General features: G+C 34.8%; 1 protein-coding gene across 11 annotated transcripts in view; it reads left to right on the top strand.

Annotated features, from left to right (window-relative positions):
* The window catches only part of LOC130902785 (mitogen-activated protein kinase-binding protein 1), a 77,152-nt gene that overhangs the window by 11,130 nt on the left and 42,694 nt on the right, over nt 1–23,328 (top strand). The window contains exon 1 of one of the 11 annotated variants that reach the window (XM_057815083.1): nt 2,482–2,739. The exons of 6 other annotated variants lie outside the window; for them this stretch is intronic. In XM_057815083.1, coding sequence (XP_057671066.1) covers nt 2,725–2,739 — 15 coding nt within the window. In that variant the 5' untranslated portion in view covers nt 2,482–2,724. Of the gene's footprint in view, nt 1–2,481; nt 2,740–21,506; nt 21,672–23,328 lie in introns of those variants that run through there. 4 more of the 11 variants (XM_057815087.1, XM_057815079.1, XM_057815082.1 and 1 more) reach the window with 4 other exon arrangements.

Raw genomic sequence — 23,328 nt, 5'->3', positions numbered from 1 at the left:
TCTTTAAAGTATTAATCTCGTTTTTCAACTTCTTCTTGTGGTTTATTCATAGTCTTGTCTCATTATTTCTGATAACATCAACCAATAAGTCGTGTGACTAAGAAAAACAGATTTTTTTTTTACAAAAATCGATTCTATATAATCTTCACGAGCAATACAATCATTTCAACGCTTCTCTAACTTCTCGAGTCCGTGCTTGTAGAGGGATTTGTCTTTTGCTCCAAAATAGGCTTCAGTTTTAGTAATTGCTTCTCAATTTGAGCTGAATTTCTTACCGACGAGAATTTTTTCGAGTTCAGTGAATAGACATTAGTCACTTGGAGAAAACTCTGAACTATTTGTTGGATGAGGAGGCAATTCGTTCAATTTAATCATAATTGCCAGCGACTTGTGCATGTGGTTTCCTCTTCGACATTTGAGGTCGTTTTTCCATGATTTTTGCATTCAATAATTCTATCTAGTATTAGATATTGATTGTCTCTCGCTTTTGGAGATAGTTAATGAACAATATTTTCAAATTACTGAAGCCATAATCTTCCCCTTCTCTCTGTTGTGTCTTTGGACGCTTAGAACGTGGTTCACCAGCTGCAGTCCACTCAGATGATGATGATGGTGGTTTTGATTCCGTAGCGAATCCATGTTTTACCCATTGCTTGGTCGTACTAGATTTCTTCCCTCCAGTTTCTTTTTAGACCTCCCTTCGAACCATCCTTCCTTCTTTACTCTCCTCTCCAAGCCAAAGGGCCAATCCTAACCTCGTTTTGCATAAATTCCTGATTACAATTCGTTTTATTGCTTTATCTCCGGATCAAATCATTTGTAAAATTTCAATCTTCTAATTCTGATGCAACTTGCACCTTTGAGGAGTTATAGGGCTTCAAAGTAATGCCCAAAAAATAGCATCAGCGCGACTTGAACCTGGGACTTTCCGCATGTGAGCCTCGCGCTTTAACCACTACACTACGGAGACCTTAATAATGCACTACTGTTTAAAGCATGTCCTTTGAATTGAAAATACTAAATTTGGTAAACAATATGAAACTGTTGAGGTTATCAGTCATTTTCTTGGACTATATTTGTAGTTTCTTACTACCTTTTTCTATTTCTGTCTACCCGACATGCAGCCGTTGAAACAATGACCTATTGTTCATTTAGACCGATATCAATTTGATCATACATATCTATAATAATAAATTATTCAGACTCGTCTTTTTCCTTTTACCATAGCTGGTAGTTGAATACTAATAAACAGTTTTTACGTAGACAAAAAGGAAGCCATGTCCATACGCCACGGGCAATATAAAATATGATAAATTATATACGTATGCACTTTACGTACTGGGTGTTTCGTAATTTATGCGACAAAAATCAGAAGGTGATTGCTAGCATGAAATTAAGATGGGTCTTTCCTATAACAAAATTTCCTCAGCCCACCCCTTTCCTAGATAAAACCCTTAAAATGTGGTGACTGAAATTGAGTTATTTTTCAAGCTCTTTTACTTAGAAAATTTTCCTGCACGAGTTGATTTTGCGAATGAAATCTTCAATTTTTCGAGGCACAAGATTATCTATCATAAATTTTGATATATGGACAGACGGGAGTCCCTACGAGATTATGGAGCAGCATTTTCAGTGAACGTATGGATTGGTATTGTCGGGGGTAACTTAATTGAACCATAATATCTCCCTCAGCCATCAAATTGAATTTCTCATACCAGTTTTCTCGAAAATGATCTCCCTGAACTTGTTTCTCTTCACTCGGACTGCTAGGCATCAGATTGGGCGGGTAGGGCTCCAACTTTGGCCTCCTCATTGTCCAGAGCTAAATCCTTGTGATTTATGTTGATATCAAGAATGATATTCATATAACGTGCGACACCATTAGAAATAAACCTCAAATTTTTGAACTACGTTCATTTATTTTGGTTAAATGTGGTTTAATGGCTTTAATTAGTGGGGCTTTAAAAAATAATTAATTATGTAACAAATGTGTAAAGTAGACTTTTTCTATAAATGTGAATATCGTCGCATAAGTGAAAAAAGGCCTTTCCACACGAACTGCACACAATATTCTTCCTCCTAGCGAAAATTTTATCAAAATCAAAATTTAATTAAAACTAACAACAGACGAAATTTATCAACGCTTCTCTTTGAACTTGAACCTGAGACCTTAATAATGCACTACTGTTTAAAGTATGTTTCTTTACGTACTTTACGTAGTAATGCGTGAAGTTTTACGCACTCGAAAGTGTATGTATAGTAGGTACTTAACGTACGGTAGTAGAAAAAAATCAATTTTACAGAATTTTTTCAATTTCAATATCTCGTACATCGTAAACATCTAATATGTAATTAATGGAGGTTGGGTTTGTTAATATGACCTTTAACGTATACAAATAAACAAATACATAATGAACAAAATAGGCGAAAATGAAAAAACGCGATATGTAGTTGAGTTTTGAGTTCGTAGCTTGCCCCCCACGTCCATAGTCACTCTTCGGTTCTCGTGACGTACTTTCGGACTGCGAAACGTCAGTTGTTTTTGATATCTAGCACCTTGCGGACGGCGATTGTCCGCGTTTGTTTATATAGTTAATATTTCCGTACAACAAATATTGTTTAGTATTACAAAATTTATGTAATTTGTGTTTATTATTGTTCATGATGGATAATGTTTAGAAGTTGTTTCGTTCGTGATTAGAGTGATTGTTTTCGTTTTGTAGCATGAATATGCAGCAGGTCTGTATTTACATAATTTTTATAATGTATATTTAAAATAAATGTAAAATTCTTTTAAATTTATCGTGGTAATATGTTGGAATTGAAAATTCGTAGGTCCCCATTGCTAATAATCAACCAATTGTATGGAATTAATTCAATTTATTATATTATTGTGTACTATGTGAAAAAAAAACTGAAACAGGTCGATGTTTATTCTTAAATTGATTACTTTACCTAGAATGAAGATGATGATGTTTTTGTTAAATATTTAAACCAAATTTGGTTTCAAATTTTTAACATACACGCCCCCGTTTCACCCCGAACAAAATTTTAATGAACATGAATTAATTATTGAAGAGTAAGGTTCAGACATAATGAAAAAAATGTTTAACTATTACTTTTTCTAATTATTCAATAAATCATCAATTTCTAGAGGATACATTGCCGATATTTCGTTAAAAAATTTATTTATTCTTTCTACATACGAAAAACCTAACCTAACCTAAAATAAAATAACCCCACCCCGCGCCTGGACCCTATCAATAAACATTGAATGTTTGCAAGATATCAAAATTTCAATTAACATTAAACATATTAAATTTTCAAGGTCATCGAAGCTGTGAGGGTTAAACTATACAATTACCTCAAAATGACCACCATTTACTTCTTGACAATAACCGAAACGATTTTGGAAGTCTCGTACAACATTTTGTATGACCTCAAGGGTTATTTTTTTAAATTCTTCCGTTTTGCTAACTTTTAAATAAACGATATTGTCTGGTCTATAAAAATATACCTTAAATTCTTAATAACTCCATAAGAAGTAATCGAGAGGAGTCAAATCGGGGGGTCTAGCCGGCCATTCGAACGTTCCACGTCTTCACCTATTGAGAAAAATCTCGTTTAAATAATTTCTAACTGTATGTGATGATTAACATCGGGAAAAAGTCTTTGGCTCTAAGAATTTATTCTAAATCAGCCCCACTATTAACTGTGCCCCCTCAAACTTTTACTTTTTTAGGATATTGAGTGTGAGCCTCAAACATTTACTTTTTTAGGATATTGAGTGTGAGCCTCAAACATCCAGTGATGATTTTCTCTGCTCCAATATCTACGGTTCTGTTTGTTCTGTCAAGCTTGATGGGTTTGAGGTTGAGTTTTTTCTTCATAGTAAAGGAAATTGGGTAGTTCTTGTTCGAATTGACGCTTAGACCCATCCATCGACACCAACTTTTTGTACAGTTGAGTCCTTTTTGAACTATGTCTCTCAAAATAGATGATTCACTTCATCATTGTCGGCAGTAAGTTCTCGAGTTGTCTTGTGCGGATTTTCTTCAATCTCTAGAAGTACATATTAATTTCTTTCATCAGTTAATTGTACCTAGGTTTTCAATATTTTTCACATGTCCAGTTTCACGAAACTTGTTCAATTTTGTTAACTGTAGACTGCGAAACGTTTTGGCCAGGGTTTATTTGGCTTCTTGACTAATATTTTAGTATCTTCAAAAAATTATTCTGATGCTCAACAGAACAGATACGAAAATACCTGATTATTTCTAAAGTATATTCTAATAGACCAGACAAACAAAATTTTATATTGCTGAGCAGAGGACTAAAACCCCTTTCCAGCAAGGTGCTACACGACCCCCTTTCCTATTTAAAGCTCAAATTCAGGAGTGCTACTGGAGCAGGATAATATTTTATATCTTTAATGAAAGCTTCTCAACTAGGCGTAATTTTCCGCGAACTGACATGATATTAAAATACAAAATCAACTAATTCAGTAAGACACTTGTTGAAATACCTTTCAGAATCTACAGCTACAGCTCTCGAACTATTTGTGGGAAGTGGTTTGCTAAGCTTAAACGAGGAATGAGCCTTAATTTGGTCGCCACTGACAAAAAAATATAAAATAATTTCGGATAACTGTAAAATGAAGCTGATTGAGGTAACTGGACACCACCGTTCAATTACGAGGATGTATTGATATCTAGTTAGCCTAGACCAGTTCCATGCATAAACAAAATATTGCGTTACCATAACAACGAACAATAACTTATTAGAAGTGTCAGTGTAAAGTTTGACGTCAAAAAAGTAAATCAGAGTTACGCTATAAATTAAAAGAAAAAATATGTCCACCGAAATTGTGAAAATCGAACAATTGGAGTATCAAGAACTGTATTTAAAAGGGTTAAGAGGTAAGCAGATTTACGAAGATATGCTTAATACCCTTGGTGATCAATGTCCTTCGTATGCGATGGTGAAAAATTGGACTGCAAGCTTCAAAAGAGGTAAATTTTCCATTGAAGATGATGTCCGATCGGGAAGGCCAGTTTCTGTGTCAGTTCCCGAAAATATTAATGCAGCTCATGACATGATTTTATCAGACCGTCGAATTGAGCTAAAACGGATATCAGAAGCACTGAATATTTCATACGAACGCGTTCATCATATAGTTCACGTCAATTTGGACATGAAAAGATTGCTGCAAAATGGATCCCCAAATGTTTGAATGTTGACCAAAAGTGTGCAAGGGTAGAAGCATCGCGTTCGATCTGTGCTCGATTTAAAAACGATGTAGATTCCTTAAACCGAATTGTTACTATGGATGAGACTTGGGTACATTTCTACGATCCAGAAACAAAGAAACAATCGATGGAATGGCGACACTCTGGTTCTCCAAGACCTAAGAAGTTTCGTGTCCAAAATCTGCTGGAAAAGTTCTTGCTTCAGTCCTTTGGTAGAACAATAACTGGAGATTACTATTCCACATTACTAGGGGAAAAATTTAAAGAGAAAAGACGCGGAAAGCTATCCAAAGGTGTTTTGTTTTTGCAAGATACTCCCCTGCACACAAATCTCATACAAAAAACTTCGCGATTTAGGGTTTGAATTACTAGAACACCCCCCTCATTCACCAGATTTGGCTCCGTCCGACTATCATCTCTTGCCTCAACTGAAAAAAAGTTTAAAAAGTCGTAAATTTTCTTCCGACGAGGAGATAATAAAAGCTGTGGAGCTGCAGAGCAAGAAGAAAATTTTTTTTAAAGATCTAGAGATGGTTCGCTGTAATAAATGTATCCAATTAAGAAGAGAATATGTTGAGTACTAAAAATATTTTGACATTGAAATTTTGTTTGGTTCTATACCAGGCTAAGAATTTTTCAATATATCCTCGTAGAGTAACTTAAATGGTCAATTCTGAATGGTTCAAAAGCGTTTGTTTGCCAGAAGTGTTCGAAAAATCAATAGTTGAAGAGGAATTAATTTCCACCACGACAATGCGAGCTCTTACCAATCAGATTACTCACCTTTCGGAGTTTTCATAAGATTTTTCACGGTATTAAACTATCCCTCTTTAAAGTGTGACTTGATTTGGATTTATTTTTAAATATTCTTCAAATATAAACTGTGGTACTGTTTCAAATTAAACACGTGTATATGGTGTATTAAAAATAATTACTACCATGTAAGTAAACTTATAATTTCCGTTTCCCTTATTATGTTATTGATGTTTGCTACATCGGAGAAAGACCCGATAGACTCTTACTTGTCTTTATATGGTTATCAAGTGGTCACTTTTACCTACGAGATTAATGAACCTTATTTAAACAAGAAGTACGCTTCAATTTAATGCAATTCTATAGAGAAATTTCGAGTTTTGGTCTCATATACGAGGATATATTGAAAAATTCTTAGCCTACTATAGAACCAAATTTACGACCTTTTAAACTTTGTTTTAATTGAGGAAAGAGATGATAGTCGGACGGAGCCAAATCTGCTGAATAAGTGTTGTGTTCTAGTAATTCAAACCCCAAAACACCTTTGGATAGCTTTCCGCGTCTTTTCTCTTTAAATTTTTCCCCTAGTAATGTGGAATAGTAATCTCCAGTTATTGTTCTACCAAAGGACTGAAGCAAGAACTTTTCCAGCAGATTTTGGACACGAAACTTCTTAGGTCTTGGAGAACCAGAATGTCGCCATTCCATCGATTGTTGCTTTGTCTCTGGATCGTAGAAATGTACTCAAGTCTCATCCATAGTAACAATTCGGTTTAAGGAATCTACATCGTTTTTAAATCGAGCACAGATCGAACGCGATACTTCTACAGTTGCAAGCTTTTGGTCAACATTCAAACATTTGGGGATCCATTTTGCAGCAATCTTTTTCATGTCCAAATTGACGTGAACTATATGATGAACGCGTTCGTATGAAATATTCAGTGCTTCTGATATCCGTTTTAGCTCAATTCGACGGTCTGATAAAATCATGTCATGAACTGCTGGTTTACTTTTTTGACTTTACACTTACACTTCTAATAAGTTATTGTTCGTTGCTATGGTAACGCAATATTTTGTTTATACAAGTCTAGGCTAACTAGATATCAATACATCCTCGTAGTAAATGCTTTCGCACGCATCGTTACTTGTAGTCCAGTCATTATTATAGTAGGTTAACCTCTGAAAATCGACATACCCAGTATATTACCACGTAAAATTTTGTATTTTGGCACCCTGAAACTATTCTCAAAATTCTTATATAATTAAATGGTCGTAAGTTGTGGAGAATTGAATTCTCTACAATATTGATAATAAAATAAATAGCGTAAAACCCTTGGAAAACGAGATATTTGCAAAAAATTTAAAAAAAATCGATTTTTGTGTCCTTCCACCCATAACCTTAAAACTTGCGACCATCCAATTATATGTGAATTTTGAGTATAGTTCTAAGATGCCAAAATACAAGTTTTTACGTGGTAATATACTGGGTATGTCGATTTTCCCAAATTATCACCTATTTTGGCCTAAGATGACTGGACTATTGTTGCTTCGATCCACGATCGAACGATCACTCAGTCAGTAAATTAGTGGAAGAAATTGTTCTAAGTAATCGGCGCTTAAAAATACAACAAATTGCAACGTCTGTGTTGCTATTTCCATGCCATATTTAGAACAACGTAATTAACTTATATTTTGAGGGTGAAAGGCTTGAAATGCCATTTCTTTGGGGGAGGACTCGTCCTAATACTAATGATCCCCCTTTTCAATTCCCTGGATCCGCCATTGCGATGCTCCAGTCCAAAGTGCTTCGCTTTCCAAGGCTACTCTAAAAGAATGTGACTTCGCAAAGATTCAACATTCATCATATAGCCCCGATCTGTCTCCGTCCGACTATTTTTATTCGTAAAGCTGAATTAACATTTTGATTCTAAAGATGCATCTTTTTATAGGGATTATAGAACTGGTTTTTTAACGATTGATAGTGTTTATAAACAAAACAACTTATAAGAAATTTACCAATATCAATATACGAGGTTTGTCTAAAAAATTTCCGACGCAACTTATATCATCGTAAAGTCGGAGTCCGGTATTTGTCAGACAACCTTCGTATATATTTACAAGCCGAATGGTCGAAGTGGAACACTCCACTATTTTTAATGGAAAAAGTGATGTCACTCAATGAGATGACGACTCCAGAAATTATGAAGAAAACCCACAAAATGGTACTGAATGATCATCGACTGAAATTGCGCGATCTAGAAGACTTAGTAGGCATTTCTGTGTTTTTTTTGTTGGTCCAGTTACTTCTTGGACCATCCTCGTAGACTAAATCAATTTATTGAAATTGATATAAGAAACTTCTAACATAACCCACAAGCTAAAAAATATTTCAGCAATTTATGTGGGCATCTCAAGGTGAACCATCTTAAGATCTCCATTTTTTACGTTTCAAGATATTCATTTGAACGTAAATAAAATTAGCTATATACAGGATGTCCAGAAAATGTTTCAGTGATCTAAAAAGAAACGTAATCGTATTTAACTTCATGGTTCTTCACTAAAATTCATCGTATTTAATTTCGTTGCAAAAAGACAACATCTATCGTCTATTTTTTATGTATGTGAGAGTATTAAAATAATAAAGCATTCGTTATGAAGTATAGAATAAATAGAAGTTGGGGTAGATACCGAACAATTCGCGGAAATCAAAATCAACAACTTTGGCCATTTTGTCCACAATCTCCTAGGAAAATCATTCGAATTGCTTTCGTTCCTTATCAGCCACTTACTGATTGAGTTTTTCCCATCCGCCTTAAGTTTTAGTATCCATTTTTTTCTGTAAAATTGCCCTTATTGTCTGTACCCTTATGTCATATAAAAATAAATATAAATTAAAAGTAATTTATACTCCTGCTATATGTCATCCTCACGTGACAGCTGTCAAATTATCACTTATTTACTTTGAAGTTATAGTCTATGTTTATGAATGTGAGAGTAATAAAATGATGAAGCATTTAGTCTTCTCGAACCGCTTAGTGTGAAATGTGTGAGCTGCTGACAGTTTTCATGTCACGTTAGCGACTTCATTTTCAACCCTCAAGCCCTTTACGCTCAAGGCTATCAGCAATTCTCTCACGTGATTTTGACGTATGACGTTAGACCGTGATGTTGAGGTTATTTGTTTTCCTGTTTGTTTGTTTATTGTTGTTTTTTGACTTTGCTTGTTTTGCTTAGTTGTTTTTTAATATCGTCCATTAATACCAGATTACAAAGAAAAAATAGTGTAAAATAAAATTTTCACCACTGTTCGATGACTCTTAAGGACTATTCATAAACATGACTTCCGTTCGCCGTTGCCGTTTGCTGTTACAAAATTAAAAACATTGAAATGCGTAATACCATTCATAGTTGCCGTTTGACGTCGCCATCTGTAGTTGGTTTTATAAGAGTCAATCACATCCTCTTGCGTTTGTCACGTGATTTTGACGTATGACGTTAGAGCGTGATGTTGAGGTTATTTGTTTTCCTGTTTGTTTGTTTATCGTTGTTTTTTTTAACGGCAAGTCAAGTTTATGAATCGGCTATTATCAAGCTTTTGACCAGTCCAAACCTTTTCTATTGTTCTATACAACTTATTGTCAAAAAAGAGGTCAAAAATTGGGTTTTATTTATCACCCCTAAATAAAAAAAGACTATAAACATAATATATTCTCGAGACGCTTAATTATTACTGAATATAAAGAAAATTCATCCTTGCAAGGACAGTTAATACGGTGGTAATAATAAAAAAAGTCCTCTATGTTTATTTCAAATAGGCTGGGTGTGAAACAGGTGGGACATACTTATTAAATTATCTGAGCATAGCCTACACGTTTTCATTGTTTTTATTATGAATAATGATGTAGACGATATGAATATTCTCAAGGTCGTAACATCGTATAACCTACAGATATAAGAAATATACAAAAAGGCATTAAATATTCATATTTAATCGAATTATAGGTTATACACCTATATCACAGACTTGAATCGTCAGAAATATGTAATGAAAAACTGTATGATACAGTTCAATAACCGTCGCGGTGTATAGCCGGATGATTGTGCCCGATTTGAGGTTAATATCTGACAGATGTACGTGTGGGGTTATTATTACGTTCTTGACTCAAAATGGAGTGTCTTAACACGTTATGTAAGCTTAACATTAAAAAAAATATTAATATATTGTTTTCTATAATATAATGTGTATAATTATAATGATAGATCAAAGTAAATGATTTTTAAAATGTATTTATTCTTAATCGAAGATTTCAAACAACTACCGCCATCTCTAGGTCAGACTAGGTACTTCTGGGACCGTATTCTTAGTTATCGGATTTCGTTATTAATATTAAACCAATTTCCATAAATCTATAAAGTAATCAAACTACAGTTTTTGTATTAAAAGTTAGGTTAGATCAATAACTTTCAATCTCGAAGTTGTTTTTTTCTACTAGACGACGAAACTTTTAGGTTAAGTTATTTATTTTTCAGTACCAATTTCAGGAATTCAGTAATCATTACGATTTGTTTCTTTCCTGCATAATTCAATAGTTATCACAAAATAGATTCTTTGAAATAAATTGTGAGAATCGTTTTTTTTACACAAATCTCCGAGCTAGGGAGTGTCAGATAATGTGTGAAAGTTTCAATGAAGTAGGTACTTTCATTAACTGCATGTTCACATTCAAAGGAAATACTTTCTATAAAAATTTACGTTATTATTAGTAAAATAAACAAAGAAAAGATAAATTAGGAGTGAAGGTATTCAAAAAACCTTTGATTATACGAGGTCTGGCTATTAAATAACGAGAGTGCGCGCCTAGAGGGCGCCCTAGACGGATGGGGTGAAAGACTATTATAGTATTTGTGCACTATCGATTTGAAACGAACGTATCAATCTCAAATGTCTTAAATTGAGAAAAAAGCTCCGATTGAATGCAATAAATTGTTGCAAGAGGCCTCTGGGACAATTCTCTATCTCCTGCGCGTTTTTTTGAGTGGTGTAGGCCCTTTGGTTAGGGCCGAAAGAGCACTGAAGATGACCAGCGCCCGGATCGCCCCGTTACTGTTTCAACTCCGCAAACAGTGACCAAAATCAACCAAATTATGCGTGCAGATCGTCGAATGAGCATCCGGATGATTGCCGAGGCTGTAAACGCCGAAAAAGAAAATTTTACACGAGGAATTACACATGACAAAAATGTTTACGAAGTTAGTACCAAAAAGTCATAACCAAAAGCTCTTGCGTCAACGGGTCTGCTCAGATTTCCTTGAAAGGTTAGAAAAAGATCTGCTTCGAAAGGCACTAACCAAAGAAGACTTCCAACACTGCTTTGATCAATGGAAAAAACGTATGGAAAAGTGTGTGGCGAGGGCATGGGAGTATTTTGAAGGGGAGCATTCGAATGTAGAATAATTTTTGTAATAAAACCCTTTTTCCTAACCAGTCTCGTTTTTTAATACCCAGACCTCGTATGTGATATTGAAATTCGTCGTATATTTTAAAAATATACAAAAACACTTTTAATAAAAACAAATTTGAGCATAATTAAAAGCTGTAGATGACTAAAGGAATTAAAACTAATAAGAATAAGGTTCAACTTCAACAACTGTACAATAAGTTTTTCCACTTTTCTGAAAATCTACGAAAAATATTTTTCAGGTATAAAATCATTGTTGATATAATTTTTAAATTTACCTTGGTTTCCTCTTCTATTTTATTACCCATATTTGAAAATAATCATTTGGAAGATAAGTAATTTGTTTTTTGATTTTATTCCTTTGTGAACATTCGCATCCTTTTTATTAAATTATTTTGTAAACAAATAAAAAAACGCTATCTGGGTATCAACATTTGATTAATAAATTATCAACCTCCCTCATCGCTGACAGTTTAGAAGTTTATACCGGACCGAGTGCACATGAAATCAGTGCACTTGTATTGATAAATTGGTGTTCTAGGCGTTTGTAGGCATCACGTCTGCCTGTCGAGTAGTATTTGAAAATACTGCTAAACAGAACATCTGCCGTGGTAGTATCGGTAAAACAAAAACTGTTTCTAGTCAACTCTGGATCCCCTACAAATCGAATTGCTCTGTATTAAATCGATCATCCTCGGGGTATACTTGGAAACCGAACCTATTTAATAGCCAGACCTCGTAGATATGAAAATTCCGTAATTATTCGTATTTCAATTCGATCATAATAATAATGGCAGAAGATGAAAAATCAAATATGTATCAAAAGCTTCAAATACCTTGGTATGACACTGACACAAGATGGAAGATTGGAACTAGAGGTTAACGAGAGAATTGGAGCTGCTGGAAGATTGTTCGAGGCGATTAAGAAAGACACAGTTTCTAGCCCAAAAGAAAATTCCAAAATAAATAGAAATAGATATTTCTTAGAAAATCGAGGAATAAAACAAGATAAGACAACAATATAAGAGAAAATTTTAACTTGAAACCCAGTCAAAACAGAATCGAAGAAAAACCAATTAAAATGGTTCGGCCACGTTAGGCCGCGTTAGCAGGCGAAAATTGAGGAATAAGACAGGAAAAGAAACAAAAAACACATGACAGGAAAGAATGGAAACTGCCATGGAAGGAAACAATGGAAGCTGCTGCGGAAGGAAACAATGGAAACTGCTGTGGAAGGAATGAATGGAAACTGCTATCGAAGGAATGAATGAAAACTGCTGTGGAAGGAAAAAATCGAAGCTGCTGCGGAAGGAAACAATGGAAACTGCTGTGGAAGGAATAAATGGAAACTGCTGTGGAAGGAAAGTATGGCAACTGCTGCGGAAGAGGGAGTGAAAGGTAGAATGGCAGAAAAGCTTAAGGCTTAACCAAAGTAAAGTACATTTCAATTTGTTACACGTTAATATTTAATTGTGTCTTTTCGAAAATCTTATGCAATCTTTAGATATGGCTGTCGATGTTTTTTGAAAAATTCCGATAGATGGTCTCTTATATCCCCAAATCTATTTCTTTGTGATTTCCTATTTTCTCTAGGAAAGTTTAGTTGTATAGGGTTTGAAAATGTTCGTAGAGACTTTATTTTACAATTAAAAATCGGAGGCTTGGAATGAATCGAAAGTTCTTATTTCTAGAGGCTATGATAAGACAAAAAAATCCATTGTTCAGTGTGTTTGATTAATTTTTAAAATCACGTTTTTTTTAAGCGGACATTTCACTTTCCTGCCCCGAAGGAGAATCTTCGGAGGACCTTCACCTTGATATTTGTTTCGATAAGTCGTTTTAATGTGATGTGTATATTTTAGAAACTGAACCAAGGAAGAGATAAAAAAACAGAGAGAAATTCGTTCGTTAAAGTTAGGTAGGATAAAAAGTATTTTTGTAAGAAAGGTGGTTTTTTTGAGGAGACCCTGATGTAAGAATAGATCCTCTGCAGGGCTGAGGTTGTGGTGGTTTCGTTGGGTTGTGTTTGCCTATTTCTAGGGGAGATTTTGGCCCAATCAAAACGAAATTATACCTTGTAAGCAAAAACGGTCCTTCTCGTTTGTTTTTTTTTTTATTTTTGAGGGGTTTTATTTGTTGTTTTCTTTGGTTTTTTGAAATTTTGTGTTTTTTTGATTTGTTTATTTTAAATTTATTTTGGGACGGGAGGGTACAGCTGTATATATAAATATATGTTTCTTTATAACTGTTTCAAAATTAAATGAGAAATCAGATTTTTATAGAAATGAAATAATTATTAAATTTATTCTACTTCAACTTCCATTGAAAAAAAAACAATGTTTTGTATGCTACATCTAAATGTAGTAATCGCATATCTATAAGACAACGTAAAATAGTGAATTGACAATACTAAGAAGTGGGAAATTACTTCATAAGTGGTGAGAGGTGTTAGTTACCTTAAATGTCAACTGTCACTTGTCATATGTCACGAGCTATGTTGTGGACATAGACAAAGTAATACCAGACTGCACTTTCAATAAAATTCGTGTTCCAATATTAGAATGATATACAAAGAAAGTTACTGTCAAGACCAGAGGATGTTTCATTCTAAAATTAGCACAACTTTTCATTATAGAAATTATATATTTTCAGCAGTCTAGAATTGCTATGTCTATGGTTGTAGGTCATCTATCATATATACTATAACAATATCTGTCACAGATGTATGTCATCTGTCAAATTCTTTTCTTCTTCAGGGGTTGAAAGTGAAATGTCATTGGTTTCATTGTGGTTTTCAATATTCTGTTAATTTTTATTCACTTTTCGTTTTATATGAGTTGTTTTTATGAATTTTCCCGATTTCCCCGTAGATATTCCACTATAAAAGAAAACTACGACTACGACTTTATACGAAAATTTTCCTCACAAGAAAAGCGTTTTTTCGACCTATAAAGTCATGTCCATGTTAATTTGCGATATCAAAGGTGTCTTGTTGACTCGTTTTGATTCGGTGAATCATGATGGCTATTACTCATTCATCCATTATATTAGTAGTAGTAGTACGGTGAATTTCCAGTACCATTTGATGAACTTTTTCGATGATATCGCAGGTTACGGTCGTCCCGAACTCTTATCCTCAGGCTAGGATTCAATTCAACTGACCAAAATTTTGCGTAAACTTTTTACTTCTTAAAAACGAGGTTGATGTAGAAAACTTTTCATATAACTCTCGTAAATTATTATAAATACGAAACGTAACCATCATTTCTTATCAGTAGCCAGTATTCAATAATTTCTACCGATAATTTATAGGTTATGTGAAATATCGGAACAGATCGTGGGAAGTTTCATTATATTTACAACCGGAATTTTTGGTTTCCAAAACAATGTTTCCAATATAACAATAAGAAATTAATTGTTTTAATAATAATAACAAGAAATCATTGGGTGCTAAACTAGGACTATATGGAGGATGACCCATCAGTTCGATGTTATGACTTAGTAGTCGTAGAAAATCATTGCACGAAAAGGTTTACGATTTAATTAAATTTTTTGACAAAAACGATAACATGTTTTGAGTACGCTTACCATTAAAACTGTCAAAATTCATGATGGCGATGTCAGATTTGACATATTCACATCAGTGTTGCCATATCTCATAACTTAATTAGCATAATTAGAAGAGGGATAACCTTGCTTGGATTTACGATAGAAAATACTCTGAATAATACGTAGAAATTGAAAAAATATATGAAATCACTATTACCGAGAAATTTCAATCGAAATATAATCCAGTATGCTATAAATGCAAATTATCGACCTTGTATATTGAGAGAAATAACTTAAGCCAGTTTTTCTATTTATTTCTTTTCATACTTACAAAATGACAACACGTTCTGAGTAAACTCACCTGCTGTCAAGTGTCAACTGTCAAAATTCATGATGGCGATGTCAGATTTGACATATTCACATCAGTGTTGCCATATCTCATAACTTAATTAGCACAATTAGAAGACGGATAATCCTGCTTGAATATACGATAGAAAATACTCTGTATAATACGTAGAAATTGAGAAAATATATGAAATCACTATTACCGAGAAATTTCAATCGAAATATAATCCAGTAGGCTATAAATGCAAATTATCGACCTTGTATATTAAGAGAAATAACTTGCGCTAGTTTTTCTATTTATTTCTTTTCATATTTAAATTGCTGTCGTACCGATTAGTAGAAAAGGCAACATTGCTCTGAAACGTAAATTGTTATTAAGTAATATTTTATTAAGTTGAAAGAAAATTTCGTTGTTCAACACGAACAGGTTTAATATTAAGAAATGGCTCGCCCACTATTTTATCAAATCTATCAAAATGGTATCTATTAAAATAATTGAATATGTACGAGGTTAATTGTAAATAGAACAAAAAATTTTTTAGATAATTATCTTAATTTTTCATCAAGCGGCTTTTATGCTGTTTGAGGGAGTTGAATGAATTCAAGTGATATGTCTACCAAACCATATTGTATCTGAATCAAACTGCGTCTATTCGCGTTCAGTCCAAACTGACGAATATAGTGGAAATCACTCCACTGAACAATCTATTCTATGCAGACTAGAACATGCAAGATCTATAGAACACGTTGAATAATGTCGCCAAGTGCTATGAGCTCTCAGGCTTTTTATTTGGTGTCGAGGATTGCACCCTTAAGACGTATTGTCTAGTTAAGACTAGAATATATGTGGGCCAATCGTAGGATGCTTAGAATATCATGGAAATATCGTGTGATCAATGTAGGTGTTTTGAAAATAATTGAAAAGGACGAAGAAATCCTTCATAAAGTAGAAATAAGAAAACTATCTTGGTCACATCGTTCGGGGTTCAAAATATGAGATCCTAATTTAGGGAAAAATTCTAGGAAACAGATCTAGCGGCTTAGGAACCTGGAAAAAAGGTTTAATGTCACATCATAAGACTCATTCAGAGTTGTAGCTCCAAAGTCGGAATATCTATGATGAAAACCAACCTCCGAAACGTACATTTGAGCAGAATTTCTTACCGGCGAGCATTTTCTTGAGATCAGCGAATAACCAGTAGTCACTGAAGGCCAGATCTGGACTATACGTTGAATGAGGAAACGTAATTCGTTCAATTCAACCATCGTTGCCATCGACTTGTAAATGGGTGCATTGTAGGTTAAACAATGGTTTTTTCTTCGTCATATGAGGCCGTTTTTCCTTGATTTTTGCATTCAAACGATCCAACAACTCTATGTAGTATTCGCTATTGATTGTTTCTCCCTTTAGGGGCTGCCATCCCAAAATACTGAAGCCATAACCTTCCCAGCTGACTGTTGTGCTTTTGGACGCTTCGGACGTGATTCACCGGCTCAGATGATGATCGTTTTGGTTCCGGAATGAAGTTATGGATCCATGTTTCAATCATTGTCACATATCGACGCAAAACATCTGGTTTATTACCAAACACTGCTCTGAATCATCAGCACGTTTTTGATCAACTACGAGTAAACGCGGCACCCACTTTAAAAAAAGCTTTCTCATGGTCAAATGTTCATGCATAATTGTAAACACATTGCCCTCTGGAGTCTTTACGATCTCAGCTATCTCATGCAATTTCAATTTACGATTAGGTATAACCAAATTGTGGACTTTTTTGATATTTTGACATCAAGTGGACGATCAGAACTTTCACCATCATCGGTGTTTGTACGACCACGTTTAAATTCAGCAAATCAACGACAAATGGTTCTTTTAGATGGAGCAAAGTCCGGATAACATTTTTAAAGCCATTGCTGAACTTGTACAGTATTTTTTCCACCAAGATTGTTTTGAAAATAAAAGTAGCTTCACTTAAATAGCTTTCACTTTTTTCTGACTAATCTAAATGTCATAAAATTTCACCCACAGTCTTTTGAAAGTTGCTACTTCATAAACGTCTTATGGATTTGACAATGGCAGCTCCATCTGTGTGTCAGTCACGCGACTTATTGAGCGATGCTTGTTTCAACTCGAACATTCAATTGTTACAACTTCCTCTTAGTGTTTCCTGTTCAAAAACTAGACGTGAAGTCGTTTCAGTCATGTAAAGTGTCAGTCGCGTATTTTGCTACTGAACAATATGTTTTTGATGGTTTGAAAAACTTCTCAACTAAGAGTTCGTTGGAAAGTCACTTTTTTGCAAATTTTCGTCACTCACTACAACTTTCCTAATTTTATTTTGTGAAATAAACATACAACGATCTAATACCATAAAATTTTTTGTGTACGAGTATCCAAGTAGTATTTTTTCGAACATTTCTGGCCAAAAAAACAGACGACCATTGTCTTCGTGCGAACTTTGGTCTTTTATAATATAAAAAAGGGCTTAGACTTGTGAAAATTACGAATGCTTAATCATTTTATTACTCTCTAGTTCATAAAAATGTACTATAGTGACCTATTAGCCCATATTATTAAGCGTATTATTCTAGTATTAAAAGGCGATGAAATTTTTTCAACAAAGTGTGTTTGTCATTATGGTAATTATTCACCACAATCACTTTTCACTGAATTGTTTTCGTTGTAGGTATTAAAGATAATAATATTCCATTCACATGTGCCACATTACAAAAAACAAAAATCTAGTTCATTTAGTTTGTTAAGAAACGTGATAAAGAAACATTTATACTGTGGATGTAAATGTTCAATTTCCACTATACAGTTATTATTATCAGGTCTATTAAAAATAGTTAATCACTTTCAATAAAAGTTAATATAGAAAAGTTTAAATAAGTTTTTAAATTAAAAAAGTTAACATAAAAACGTTTTATGTTCCGAGATATCTTAATAAAGGTGTAAACAGCCTTCAAGTACTTGACCCAACGAAGAAAACAAAGAAATTTTGGCAAAAAAATATTTATATTTCAACGTAAGCTCCATACACCTTTCGCTTCGATGTTCAATAACTTCTATACACTTTTTATAATAAGAATCGTTAAGTTCTTAATTATTCCATGCGCTTCCCAAAAAACCGACACCATGATGAATATTCAGACTCTCGCGTCTCTCCTGCATTTCCTCATCTATGACCTTTTTCTAGCTTCTTCGTGGTCTTTTTTTGTTCTTTTCCCTTGTGGTATCCACTTTATGACCTGTTTAGGTATTTTTTTCTCTTCGTACTATACCAGATTAGTTGTTTGGTTCTTATGTCATCGATTAATGCGTGTCTCTCCTGCATTTCCTCATCTATGACCTTTTTCTAGCTTCTTCGTGGTCTTTTTTTGTTCTTTTCCCTTATGGTATCCACTTTATGACCTGTTTAGGTATTTTTTTCTCTTCGTACTATACCAGATTAGTTGTTTGGTTCTTATGTCATCGATTAATGCGTGTCTCTCCTGCATTTCCTCATCTATGACCTTTTTCTAGCTTCTTCGTGGTCTTTTTTTGTTCTTTTCCCTTATGGTATCCACTTTATGACCTGTTTACGTATTTTTTTCCCTTCGTACTATACCAGATTAGTTGTTTGGTTCTTATGTCATCGATTAATGCGTGTCTCTCCTGCATTTCCTCATCTATGACCTTTTTCTAGCTTCTTCGTGGTCTTTTTTTGTTCTTTTCCCTTATGGTATCCACTTTATGACCTGTTTAGGTATTTTTTTCTCTTCGTACTATACCAGATTAGTTGTTTGGTTCTTATGTCATCGATTAATGCGTGTCTCTCCTGCATTTCCTCATCTATGACCTTTTTCTAGCTTCTTCGTGGTCTTTTTTTGTTCTTTTCCCTTGTGGTATCCACTTTATGACCTGTTTAGGTATTTTTTTCTCTTCGTACTATACCAGATTAGTTGTTTGGTTCTTATGTCATCCATTAATGCGCGTCTCTCCTGCATTTCCTCATTTATGACCTTTTTCTAGCTTCTTCGTGGTCTTTTTTTGTTCTTTTCCCTTATGGTATCCACTTTATGACCTGTTTAGGTATTTTTTTCTCTTCGTACTATACCAGATTAGTTGTTTGGTTCTTATGTCATCCATTAATGCGCGTCTCTCCTGCATTTCCTCATTTATGACCTTTTTCTAGCTTCTTCGTGGTCTTTTTTTGTTCTTTTCCCTTATGGTATCCACTTTATGACCTGTTTAGGTATTTTTTTCTCTTCGTACTATACCAGATTAGTTGTTTGGTTCTTATGTCATCGATTAATGCGTGTCTCTCCTGCATTTCCTCATCTATGACCTTTTTCTAGCTTCTTCGTGGTCTTTTTTTGTTCTTTTCCCTTATGGTATCCACTTTATGACCTGTTTACGTATTTTTTTCCCTTCGTACTATACCAGATTAGTTGTTTGGTTCTTATGTCATCGATTAATGCGTGTCTCTCCTGCATTTCCTCATCTATGACCTTTTTCTAGCTTCTTCGTGGTCTTTTTTTGTTCTTTTCCCTTGTGGTATCCACTTTATGACCTGTTTAGGTATTTTTTTCTCTTCGTACTATACCAGATTAGTTGTTTGGTTCTTATGTCATCGATTAATGCGTGTCTCTCCTGCATTTCCTCATCTATGACCTTTTTCTAGCTTCTTCGTGGTCTTTTTTTGTTCTTTTCCCTTATGGTATCCACTTTATGACCTGTTTAGGTATTTTTTTCTCTTCGTACTATACCAGATTAGTTGTTTGGTTCTTATGTCATCGATTAATGCGTGTCTCTCCTGCATTTCCTCATCTATGACCTTTTTCTAGCTTCTTCGTGGTCTTTTTTTGTTCTTTTCCCTTATGGTATCCACTTTATGACCTGTTTACGTATTTTTTTCCCTTCGTACTATACCAGATTAGTTGTTTGGTTCTTATGTCATCGATTAATGCGTGTCTCTCCTGCATTTCCTCATCTATGACCTTTTTCTAGCTTCTTCGTGGTCTTTTTTTGTTCTTTTCCCTTATGGTATCCACTTTATGACCTGTTTAGGTATTTTTTTCTCTTCGTACTATACCAGATTAGTTGTTTGGTTCTTATGTCATCGATTAATGCGTGTCTCTCCTGCATTTCCTCATCTATGACCTTTTTCTAGCTTCTTCGTGGTCTTTTTTTGTTCTTTTCCCTTGTGGTATCCACTTTATGACCTGTTTAGGTATTTTTTTCTCTTCGTACTATACCAGATTAGTTGTTTGGTTCTTATGTCATCCATTAATGCGCGTCTCTCCTGCATTTCCTCATTTATGACCTTTTTCTAGCTTCTTCGTGGTCTTTTTTTGTTCTTTTCCCTTATGGTATCCACTTTATGACCTGTTTAGGTATTTTTTTCTCTTCGTACTATACCAGATTAGTTGTTTGGTTCTTATGTCATCCATTAATGCGCGTCTCTCCTGCATTTCCTCATTTATGACCTTTTTCTAGCTTCTTCGTGGTCTTTTTTTGTTCTTTTCCCTTATGGTATCCACTTTATGACCTGTTTAGGTATTTTTTTCTCTTCGTACTATACCAGATTAGTTGTTTGGTTCTTATGTCATCGATTAATGCGTGTCTCTCCTGCATTTCCTCATCTATGACCTTTTTCTAGCTTCTTCGTGGTCTTTTTTTGTTCTTTTCCCTTATGGTATCCACTTTATGACCTGTTTAGGTATTTTTTTCTCTTCGTACTATACCAGATTAGTTGCTGGGTTCTTATGTCATCCATTAATGCGTGTCTCTCCTGCATTTCCTCATTTATGACCTTTTCCTAGCTTCTTCGTGGTCTTCCTTTTCTGTATATCCTTCTCTTTGATTGGTGTATCGAGTATTCTGTTTTGTAGTAACTTACAAAATTTAAAATTTCACCATTTGTAACTTTTTTATGGTTCGATGTCGATTTCTGGGAATTCATTTCAAATTTTAAACCCAACGTCTTTACGGAAATTCAGTTCATCGAAACTATTTGTTATTAGAATAATATTTTTTGGTATGATTTGTCGTAAACAATTAATATGTTAGACCACTATGTATGTTTTGTGATTAAATTAAAAAAAATACAATTTTTACGATATATAAATTTTATTATAACTTATCGCCTCATATTATCTTGATAGATTACACTTGAGAAGTATTCCGTCCGATAAATAGATGAAATGTGAATTTTTTTATTACCTAATTGTATTCCTTAATACGTTTATAAACACCAATGGAAAGTGTTAAGTGTTCGACACAGAAATAGCTATGACATCAAAGATTTCTTTCGCCGATGAAAACAAGGTAACATGCAATTATTTATACTCAAAAACCACTTTGGAAACTTCCTTATTAAGTCCAATATTGAGAGACTACAAAAGCTTTTCTTCTTCCTGCTTCCCTGATCCTGAATTCCTGTTTTACATTCTACCCGTTGAGGAAACTTCTGCTCGAACATCATCGTCGCTCTTGAAGCCTTTACCACCTTCTTCCGATCACAAACTACTCTCATCATAACCTTTACTGCGAACTGCTTTGTTTTGGTTGTGTTTCGTTTCAGTATAAAGTCTAAAAACTTCTTTTTACCTACCCCTCACTTTATCGAATAAAAAAACACAGTCAAGGCGTTGTTTCTTGTGACCGTCTGTCAGCATTCGGGAGACCTAACAACCACTCACTTTTGGAAGCTTCAGGAATGCATCCTGCAAGCTTACGGTCACTGACTTTCTGTTAGACGATCGTATACGAAACCGGCATCTTCCGGTCCGTTTTTCATCGTGAACTTCCATGTGATACTGAACAAAAGTTCGTTGTCGGATTTAGCCTAGCACCTTTTTTCGGGACCGTAGCTCGATGGGAATTTTACTTTTGCTACTCCCCCGTATGTCGACGTAAAATCTAACCTTTTATTAACATGAGCCATTAAAGTGAGAAGTTTAGAATGCGTCACAGATATAACCTAGCGGTAATAACTAAGTACCCAAGTAGTTTTTGTGCTAAACTTTTCGACGAACCCATTGTAAGAGGTCATTTATAATACAGGGTGCGGCAGCATAACTTCCTTTTTTAAAAAGTTCGCCATTTAGTCGGTAGATGTCGTAACGGAGTGCTAGTGGTCTCGTTCGAGAGGGGGGACTATAAAGTTTTGTCCCGGCACAGTTCAGTCGCCATCATGCGTTGGAACAGTGAGGAGCGTGCGTTTGCCGTTGAGGTTTACTTTTCGAGCGGATGTTCTGTGATCGCAACCCAGCGCGCCTTTCGGAATCGCTTTAATTTAGCCCCCTTGGCCCCTGTCCCGGACCGGAAATCAATTGTTACGTGGGTCACTACGTTCAGACAAACTGCAAGTGTGACAAGACGAAGAACTGGAGTCCCTCGGCCCATTAGATCACCGGAGAACATTGAGTTAGTTAGAACTTCAGTGTTGCGATCACCACGGCGTTCTGCGCGCAAACATGCGTCTGCCCTTGGACTTTCCGATCGTTCTGTGAGGAGAATACTTCATGATGATCTTCATTTTCATCCATACAAGATGGCAATTGTGCAGGAACTTTCTGAACGTGACTTCAATTCTCGGAGGAACGCGTGTGAGGTTTTTCTGGAAGTCGTTCCTGAGGACGCTATTGTTTTTTTTAGTGATGAAGCCCATTTTCATTTGTGTGGATCCGTAAACAAACAAAACATGCGCTACTGGGCTGATACCAATCCTCGACAATTGCATCAACGGCCTTTGCATTCACCTAAAGTCACAGTGTGGTGTGCAATTTACTCACGTGGAATTATTGGTCCCTGGTTCTTTGAGGAAAATGAAGTCACAGTGACAGTGAATTCGCACCGGTATGTAAACATGTTACAGGAATTTTTTTTCCCACGGCTAGATGAGTTGGACTTAGGGGACACTTGGTTCCAACAAGACGGAGCAACGGCACACACTTCAAGAACATCGATGGCTGTTTTGAGG

Source organism: Diorhabda carinulata, chromosome X, assembly GCF_026250575.1.
Source record: "Diorhabda carinulata isolate Delta chromosome X, icDioCari1.1, whole genome shotgun sequence".
Taxonomy (NCBI): Eukaryota; Metazoa; Arthropoda; class Insecta; order Coleoptera; family Chrysomelidae; genus Diorhabda; species Diorhabda carinulata.
Note: the sequence above shows the minus strand (reverse complement) of the source record. Positions and strands in the feature narration are given on the sequence as shown.